This window comes from Cryptomeria japonica, chromosome 9, assembly GCF_030272615.1.
Source record: "Cryptomeria japonica chromosome 9, Sugi_1.0, whole genome shotgun sequence".
In the NCBI taxonomy this organism is placed as follows: domain Eukaryota; kingdom Viridiplantae; phylum Streptophyta; class Pinopsida; order Cupressales; family Cupressaceae; genus Cryptomeria; species Cryptomeria japonica.
The window spans coordinates 491323939-491334357 of record NC_081413.1 but is presented as its reverse complement, the minus strand read 5'-3'; the positions used below and the strand labels follow the sequence as shown (position 1 = coordinate 491334357).

The 10419-nt window shown below is 35.3% G+C and overlaps 1 protein-coding gene across 1 annotated transcript; it reads left to right on the top strand.

Annotated features, from left to right (window-relative positions):
• The first annotated feature begins 3622 nt into the window (after positions 1 to 3622).
• LOC131858460 (uncharacterized) lies at positions 3623 to 7668 on the top strand. Its single transcript, XM_059211700.1, has 7 exons — positions 3623 to 4232; positions 4531 to 4637; positions 5468 to 5749; positions 5876 to 6221; positions 7041 to 7126; positions 7276 to 7373; positions 7515 to 7668. Exons 1-7 carry the CDS (start codon positions 3623 to 3625, stop codon positions 7666 to 7668), a joined length of 1683 nt encoding a protein of 560 aa, XP_059067683.1.
• The last annotated feature ends 2751 nt before the right edge of the window (positions 7669 to 10419 follow it).

Sequence of the window (10419 nt, the reverse complement as noted above, 5' to 3'; positions counted from 1 at the left end):
TAAGATTATTCCTTCCAATTTATCTTACTCTCATCCTTCAAATATATACTTATTGCAAGAGCTTCTTTAAATCCATTCAAGGATTTTTTGTTGAGTACTCATACAAACATATGCATTTTTTCATGGCGAATTATCTTCAATTGAGAAACATGTTTGAAAATTGATGGCGGGAATGAGAAATGAAGACTTTTAACTAAAGTCACATGATTAGTAATCGAGAAATCTTTACAAATGCATGTCATTGATACGCTAGACCTTGGTTTTGATTCAAAAGTTTGAATCAAGCTTAAATATGGTTTTGCAAGTTTAAATACAGGGCTAACAAATCTCCAATTTCTTCAAGCTCAATATTTGTATATGCCTTCTTGCTCTCTACTTCTATACTTTGTGGCACTACATCTACTAACATCTATGTGCTTGCAATAAAACATTCAACCATTATTGCTTTTGTTACACCCTTCTCTACTTGAACAAACTACATTTTTTCCAATTCCACATCCACATCCTCTTTTGTTTCTATTGTTGCAACACTTCTTCAGCTACAAACTCATTCTTCTCTTCACTAGTTTGGTTTGATAATAATTTTAGTTTCCCTTGTTCCCTCATCTCTTCCTAATTTTCTTTCATCGCCTCTTTTAGATTATGTTTTCGCTCTTCATCAATCTTTATGATTGTATTCTCTTCTTTGTCCTTATCATCTTCCATTAGGTTTTCCTTTCCTTTTGTCTTATTTTCCTCAAGACCTATCTAGCATTGTAAATTGTAACTTTGTGCAATTCACACCTCATTTTTGTGCTCCTACTTTAGTGTGGTCCATCCTAGTTCTCCCCTAGGCTCGTTTTGGCCCTTTTTACCTCAAATCTGATGTCACATGGATGCATCGTTGAGTGTGCCCCATCTTGGGACCGTGTCTTCCTATTTGCCTACTTGTTTGCCTTGTTTTAGGAGGACAAGGGTGCTTGGGCACCCCTGTCTAGACAAGGGTTCCTTGGGTGCCCCTATCTGAACAGGGGTGCTTTGGGTGCCATGGTCCTCCTTAAATAGGCCTTATTTCAAATAGGTCAGGGGGTAAAAACACAAAATTGTGTCACATTTTAAGCCAACTTATCAGCACGAGTAAATTTAAGCAATTCTAACTAAAAATTAATTTTAGTCAAACATATGGTCTATAGAGATTCATTATAGCTATCTTATATATGAGCCACAACTTTTCCAATCGGAATTGTCCATTAAATGTATATTTTATACCACTTTTGATCTAATTACCAAAAAAAAAAAAAACTCGATGTTTCAACAACTCCTACTCTTATAAATAATATTTTTCTTGAAATATAAAAATACCCTTTTATAGATCTATAAGTGAATTTTCCAAAATATATATCTTTTAATATTTTAATTAGTTTTTATATTTTATTTTTATTGAAAGTAGGTCATCAACACTAAAATATAAGGTTGATTATCTTGTAAAAGAAAAATACTAAAATTTATTTAAAAAATTTTGAAAAAAAATGATGCATTAGAGAGAAATTAGTCTATGTCAAGATGATATTTATTTTATAATTTAGATAAATAATTAAGAAAAAAAGGTGACGCCAAATGGAAAGAATTATATTTCAGTACACACAAATTTTAAATTTATTGAAATATATATATATGCATAAAAAATAGTTAAAAATATATTTTTGCACTAAAGTTTCAAGTTATCAATATACACAAAAAAAAATTGAAGAAAATGGGTAAAATTTACTATATATAGTGTGATGTCTCATGTAACTTCAATTTCAACATTTTATCAGCAACTAAATTATAGTGTTTACTTTATGGGAAAATATATTCAAATTATTTTTTCAATTTTAAAAAAAACTACAAACATAAAATTCACAAAAAATATATATATTTTATTAACTTATGTCATTTCAAAATTCAAAACATATATTTCACTTTCTATTGATTCAATTTAAAAATTGAATCAGCACTAGCTATTTCCTTTATAAAAGTGTGACACAACTTTGTGCTTTTACCTCGGGGCACTTTCCCTCCCCAATGGTTTTTGGTCTTCATGCCTCAATTTGATAGTTGGAGGTTGGCCTAATCGGTAAAGTACTTAAGGAAAACCTCATATAAAGGCATCCTATCAATTCATTTGGGGATGGATACACATTATAAGCGTTCGTTATCTTCTTACATCAGGTATCAAGCATTCTCAAGCATTCAAGGCAACATTTCATCTCACCATATTCTTCAAGCATCACGGAGCAAATCATAGCAATCCTCATGCAACCATGTGTTCATGTTTGAGTCTTCTATGTGTTGTCATGTTATTGCATCAACATTTGTGATCACATTCAAAGAGCATTGCATCATCGACCTACATCAATCATTTCAAATCTGAGGTATATCATCCAGCATTTACTTCAAAAAATTTATTTCATTTTCAATTCAATTCAAGGTTAATTCCTAAATTGGGGTTTAACTTAAGGCAAACCCCCATCAACAAATCCTATTTCCTTTTTTCTGTGTGCGGGAAATAGAATCAAGAGTTGGGAGCAAAGAATCTAGTAGAGTAGATAGTGACAGTCATACTTGGCATTTAAAGACATGAAAAGCAAAGGACCAGTTTGGTCCACACCCCTTTGTCTCGAGTATTTTTAAGCGTTCTTTCTAGAGTATTTTTAAGCATTCTTCTGGCGGGAGGTTCTATGCATCGTTTTGATCTAGAAAACATTCAATTTGTCTGCCCCTAATATCCGCAAGACCAAGTCACCCCACTGTTGAAAATAATAGCTAGCTCGAATACCTGATTGTTTGAATTTTAATGTTGTCATGGACAATTAAAATTCAATATGTATTTATCTATGTTAAATCGAACTATTATGGGGTTGGGCCCAAAAGGGCAATGCAATTTAATAAAGGCAATATTATCATTATGAGTCCTGTCCTATTTAAGGCGGCTCAATAAAATGTAAATAAATAAAATATCATAGCAAGGTCGACCTTGCAAGATAGCACCCAAAGTTGGATATATAACAAACATCATTCAAGTCATTCATTACCACCATCTTATGCGAATGTAATCTGCTCTCCAAATCAGCAATTTCTCCTTCACTTGTGCGAACTTGTTGAAGTCAACTGAGTGAATTTATTAAGGTTGATAGTGGGGCGAATTTGTTCAAGATCTGTGCGAATTTATTGAAGTCTCTCTCTCCAAGCAAATCCCTTGAAGGCATTGAAGGTGTCATCTGTTGTCTGTTACTTCAAGGTTGCAAATACCTTTTCCAATTCAGCGAACTACATTGTCTATGTATTCAAGGGTGAAGGAAGCATCCTTTCAAATCTGATTTAGCTATCTTGATGTCTGAACAACAAACTCAGATAAGTTTTATTGTCTTGTAATTGCCTACATTTGAGATAATACATATTGGATTTGAGGCTGGGTTTTTCACCTCCAAAAGGGAGGTTTTCCCAAGGTATTGGTGTGTTGTTGTCTTGTGTTTTTCATTGCACTTTCAGTCTGTTATATTTGATTGCAAAAATTAACATGGTATCGGAGCTTTAGGTTCATTCTCAATAATCAGATTATTAGTTGTCCTTCACTTTCAGTTTGCTATTTTAGTTTTACAAGATGGTTACAGGTTTGAAAGTAGAGGACATAATTGAAGGTGCCCTCAATTTTACACCATGGAAGGTCTGTATCCTCCTTTCCCTTGAAGAATTAGAGCTATTACAGTTTGTGGAAGATAAGGATCTGACTGAGCCTTCGGATCCGAATGAGCTAAAACAATTCAAGATGAATGCTCTCAAGGCAAAGAAGTTCCTTATTGATTTCATGAAGGATCATCTTGTTCTAGTTATCTCCAAATTGAAGAGAGCCCGAAAGATGTTTAAACATCTAGAAGGGATGTATGAGATCAACAACATCAGTCCGGCACTTACATTGAGGCAGCAACTTCTTCAAGTCAAAATGAGCAAAGGAGATTTAGTCATGTCCTTCTTCATGAAAACTTCAGAATTGAAGGACCAACTCACCACCATTGGAAGCGAAGTTGTGGACAAAGATATTGTCATGATTGCTTTGAATGGTCTTCCTGACTCTTGGAATCCATTCATTCAAAGCATAACTGGAAGAGCTGAATTTCCTTCCTTTGATCGCCTTCGGTCAGATTGCATTCAAGAGGAGTCATGCCTAGCTGCAAGAGGAATGCATAAAGGCACTCATGGAGGAGATCAACAATGTGCTTGCATCTCAATATGTTAAAAAGAGAGGCCATTGGAAGAAGAAGAACTTCAAAAGGGATAGAAAATTCAGACCTCCTGTTGTCCATGATTCGAGAAAGAAGCAAAGGGATCTTTCACAAATTCGGTGCTTTAGATGTGACAAGTTTGATCACTATGTTAAAGAATGTTAGAATTTGCCCAAGCAAGGAGAAGCCAACCTGAATGAAGTTGCAAATTCAGAGGATAATGAAGGCTACCTCTTCATTTCTGCCTTGTCCAGCAATGTGCCAACTAATAGCAACACTTGGTTGATAGGTAGTGGTGCATCTAGACATATCACGAGATATCAAAAGCATCTCTCAGACTTGATGGAGAAAGAGTCCAACCTTCATGTGGTAATTGGTGATGATGTTCGGTATTCGGTAAGAAGTTTTGGTAATACTTCGTTAAATTTAGAATCTGGCATGTCCTTTCATCTTAGTGATATTTTATTTGTTCCTGGAATTAAGAGGAATTTAATTTCTATTTCTGCCCTAGAAGATAAAGGTTATCAAATAGCATTTTCTGAGGGTAAAGTACTTGCATGGCCTAAGAAATCTAGTATTAAATTTGCTTGTGTTATTGGAAATAGATATGATAGTTTGTATAAGCTTTCAGCTAACCCCATTCGAGCACTCATTCATGAAGCTCCAGAATCTAGCAAGCTATGGCATAGAAGGCTCGGCCATCTTCACTATCAGGCACTTCCTTCACTGGAAAAGATGGTTAAAGGTATGCCTAAACTTAGTCAATTTCATGATGATAGTTGCAAAGGTTATGCATTAGGTAAGAACACTAAAAGTCTATTTCATAAAAGTGAAAATAGAGCCAAGGAAAAACTAGCACTTGTTCATTCTGATTTATGCGGACCTATGTTTGTTCCTTCTCCTAGTGGATTTCTACACTATGTTACATTTATAGATAATTTTTCTAGAAAGACTTGGATTTACTTTCTAAAATCAAAAGAATCTGATGAGGTGCTAAGTAGGTTTAAGGAATTTAAAGCTCTAGCTGAAAATATGTCTGGTAAAAGAATTAAAGTGTAAGAACTGACAATGAAGGTGAATACACCTCAAGTAGCTTCAATGACTTTTGTGTAGAAACATGAATTAAGAGGGAGTTCTACGTCCCCTACAATCCTTAGCAAAATGGTGTAGCTGAATGAAAGAATAGAGCCATTGATGAAGCAGTCAAAGCTATGATTCACGATTAGGACCTGCAGACTTTCTTATGGGCCGAAGCATCCAAGATTGCAGTGTACATTCAGAATAGATGCCCTCACCGTCGTCTGAAGAACATAACTCCCAAGGAAGCTTTCACTGAAGTGAAACCAGATATCAACCACCTAAGGATCTTTGGAAAACCTGTCAATGTTCATGCACCAAAGGAAAAGAGGACTAAGCTAGAGCCTTCCGGGAAGAAAGGTATCCTTGTTGGATATAGTGAATCCTCCAAGGCATTTCACATCTACATTCCCGATCAAAGGTATATTGAGGTAAGTAGGGATGTTACTTTTGAAGAAAATATTGTTTTCAAGAAATCTAAAGGTTTTCTTATTGATAATGATAAAGAAGTTAATGATAATCAAAATATGGATGTTTATACTAACCCTAAGATTCAGAGGGAGTCTTCTATGTTTCCCGAACCTATTGAGCATGGTGATCCTTTTGAGCCTCTAGATCCAACTAATGGACCCAGAGATATTGCAGTAAGCAAGAAAAGGCCACTCTGGGCTAGAAGTACATTGCAAGAAGCAGAAAAGTTTGCAACTCCTAGTGGCACTTTCAAAAAAAGTAAAAGACCTCAGAAGTTCTCCAACTATGTTGCAATGATGTGCAACATCATTGAGACTGAACCATCCAACACAAAAAATGCTATAAGTCAACAAGCTTGGAAGCAAGCCATGGATGAAAAATACAAGTCCATCATCCAGAATGATGTCTGGGATATTGTTCCCAGAACTAAAGGTAAGTCTGTTGTTTCTTCTAAATGGTTGTTTAAAATTAAACATGTTGCTGATGGTAGTATAGAAAAATATAAAGCTAGATTTGTAACTCGTGGTTTTTCTCAAAAGGAAGGCATAGATTATGAATAAACATTTGCTCCTGTTGCTAGATATACTTCTATTAGAACTATTATAGCCATTGCTACAGCTAAGGGTTGGAAGTTACATCAGATGGATGTAAAGACTGCCTTCCTTAATGGTGTCATTGAGGAAGAAGTCTATATTGAGCAACCAAAAGGATATGAGACTCATAATAGAAAATCACATGTATGCAAATTAAAGAAAGCTCTTTATAGCTTCAAGCAAGCTTCTCGAGATTGGTATGAAAGAATTGATAAGTACTTGGTTAGTTTAGGATTTTGTAAGAATGATGTTGATCATAAAAGTTACTTTAAAGTATTTAATGGTGAAATGCTAATTCTGGTTTTATATGTGGATGATTTATTCCTAATTGGCGAAGATAGTCTCATCATTAGGTGTAAGAAAGAATTAGCTAGTGAATTTGAAATGAAGGATCTAGGCCTAATGCATTACTTTCTAGCGTTAGAAGTGTGGCAAAGATCTAATGAAATTATTCTAAGTCAAGGAAAATATATTGTTGATATTTTGAAGAGATTTGGAATGTTGGATTACAAACCTACGTCTACTCCTATGGAAACTAACTTGAAGAAATTGAGTTTTTGTGCAGCTAACTCAGATTTTGCAGGTCCTTCTGAGTACAAATAGATGATTGGATCATTGATGTATCTAGTTAACACTAGACCAAACATCTGTTATGCAGTGAGTGCACTCAGGCAGTTTATGAACAAGCCAAAGCATGTTCACCTTGTTGCAGCCAAACATATTCTGAGATATTTGTGTGGAACTGTTGGCTATGGGCTAAAATACCCAATCAACACTTTTGTTACCTTGGAACACTACTCAGATTCTAATTGGACAGGAAGTGTTACCGATAGGAAGAGCACTTCAGGTATCTGTTTCAGTTTGGGTTCTATTGTGATTTCTTGGGCCAGTAGGAAACAATCCTCTGTAGCCTTAGTACTGCAGAAGCTGAGTATATTGCATCCACTGTCACATCGAGAGAAGCAGTGTGGCTTCAAAAGCTTCTTGTTGGGTTATTTGGACAACCTTGGGAACCCACAGTTATTCATTGTGATAATCAAAGTTGTATTAAAATGTTTGTTAATCCTGTGTTTCATGACATATCAAAACATGTGGAAACTCACTGTCACTATGTTCATGATATGGTACAAAGAGGTGCCTTACAACTGAAATATGTCAGCATTGATGAGCAGGTTGCGGACGTTCTCACCAAGCCCCTTGCTCGTGTGAAGTTTGAATACTTCAGAGATAGGCTTGGAATTGTGGAGAATCCAACTATAACTGAGAGAGAGTCACAGTCTCGGTGATGCATTAAGTTGCATCTTCCACCCTCTGCAAGCAATGCATGGTGGAGTCACCCTTTGCGGGCAATGCAAGGTGACAGTATTTCCTTCTCTGGGAGAAGGTTGAGGTGAAAGATCTCTTCCACCCTCTGCGGGAAATGCAAGGTGGATCCATCCTCTGCGGGCAATGCAAGATGGAAAGTTTTGTTGTTTTCTTGCATGTTACTTTTTCATCCTTTGCGAGCAATGTACGATGAAGAAGTCCATGATTACACTATTTGCTAGAATCCTCCCTAGCTAAGAGGGAGTGTTGAGAATAATAGCTTGCTCAAATACCTAATTGTTTAAATTTTAATGTTGTCATGGACAATTAAAATTCAATATGTATTTATCCATGTTAAATCGAACTATTATGGGGTTGGGCCCAAAGGGAAATGTAATATAATAAAGGCAATATGATTTGATAAAGGCAATATTATCATTATTAGTCTTGTCCTATTTAAGGCGGCTCAATAAAATGTAAATAAATAAAATATCATAGCAAGGCTGACCTTGCAAGATAGCACCCAAAGTTGGATATATAACAAACAGCATTCAAGTCATTCATTACCACCATCTTATGCGAATGTAATTTGCTCTCCAAATCTGCGATCTCTCCTTCACTTGTGCGAACTTGTTCAAGTCAATTGAGCAAATTTATTAAGGTTAATAGTGGGGTGAATTTGTTCAAGATCCATGCGCATTTATTGAAGTCTCTCTCCAAGCGAATCCCTTGAAGGCATTCAAGGTGTCATCTGTTGTCTGTTACTTCAAGGCTACAAATACCTTTTCGAGTTCAACGAACTACATTGTCTATGTATTCAAGGGTGAAGGAAGCATCCTTTCAAATCTGATTTAGCTATCTTTATGTTTGAACAACAAATTGAGATAAGTTTTATTGCCTTGTAATTACCTACATTTGAGATAATACATATTGGATTTGAGGTTGGGTTTTTCACCTCCAAGAGGGAGGTTTTCCCAGGGTATTGATGTGTTGTTGTCTTGTGTTTTTCATTGCACTTTCAATTTACTTTCTGTCTATTATATCTGATTGCTAAAATTAACACCCACACCTCCTAGTCCTAACAATTCCACTCAAAAAATTTGTCACAAGTTTTGATCTATTCTCCATTCACAGATCCCCATTTATAGCTCTGCGCGATATTTGGAACTTACTGTTATTGTTATTTTAGGTAAAATTGTCATTGTTTGTCCTAGATAACATTGCAATTCAAACCTAATTCAAATTCAATTTCAACTCAAACAAAAGGGAACCAAATCCAATCTGCATTCAACTCTCTTCCTAAAACAATCGAGGTTGGATCTATTGAGCTTATTTTTCTTTTAATGCAATCTATGTGAAATAGGTGTTTTCTTAGTTTACCTAGCTAAGCTTGTGAAATCCTATTTCCACACACCTTACACCTACAAACAAAGACGTTAAAGAATACAAGGTTTTCAACATTACTCTCCTCAATTGTCTTCACTATAGTTATCATACTAGCTCCTTCCAACACACGAGTTGCATTTTTCTTTCTTTGTCTTATTTCTTAAGTTCTTTTGTGTGTTAGAAATGACCCATTTATCCTTTCATAGACAATTCACTTGACATCTTTGTCTTCTCATTGACTCTTGGAACAATTTGCTCCTCTATGCTTAAGCCTAAAAAAGTGAAATTACTTTACTATTGTGTATGCATTTTAAGATGCACTCATCAACTTGGAAACCACATGCTCCCAACTGTTCACCTTTTTCTTTTCCATTTTTTGGTCTCCTCTATTAGAGCTCTTTCCAACCCACTGTTGCATTATCACATTGCCTACTACATACAACCTCTACCTTCTTCAAGTCTTTAATCTTCTTCTTTTCAAAGGAATATGTCAACTCTACTATCCATCTCATTAACTCTTATGAGTTCTCTCTCTTAGAAAGCAAAGGAATATTACTTTGCAATTCATATCTCTTACACTATATCTCCCCTTTGATTGGGACAACTTGTTTATGTGTGTGGTCTCTTCTTTGGCGTCTTTTAAGGGTTTTCATCCTTGTTTGCATCTACTTTATGGCTTCTAGCATTAATTTGTCAAATTCCCCGACAAAATTTTCTATTGCAACTTCTATTCTTCTTCTTCTTTAAGGCATCTTGTCTTTTCTCTCCATCTCTATGACAACTCCCTTTTGGTCACAATCTTGCATAGAGATACTCATCCACATACACTATCTTGTTGAACTCCCACCAACCCTAAACTAAGAATAATGCACTCCTTCCTAGAGTTGTGGCTTGCATTGATATCATTGAATTGCGTAGTCTTCATAGGTGAACCAATTGAATAGGAGATCACACTAGACAACTTTAAACAAGCTCTCCAACAAAATGCAATGAAGTGGAAGCAAGACTACTTTGTTAGAAGTCACTTGTAGCAATAGACACTATGATGGATTTATACACAATGTAAATCACTAGAAATAGCACAAACTCACCAAACCAAGGTTTAAACAAACAACAAAACTAATAAATGACCACCTAAATACAACCACTACTAAAATATACTAACATTGACTTTCAAGGCACACAACTAACATTACAATTGTTACAAGTGCATTCCTCATTTTGAGAATGATTTTTCTAATTGCTCCAACATTACAATTGTTACAAGTGCATTCCTCATTTTGAGAATGATTTTTCTAATTGCTCCAACATTACAATTGTTACAAGTGCATTCCTCATTTTGAGAA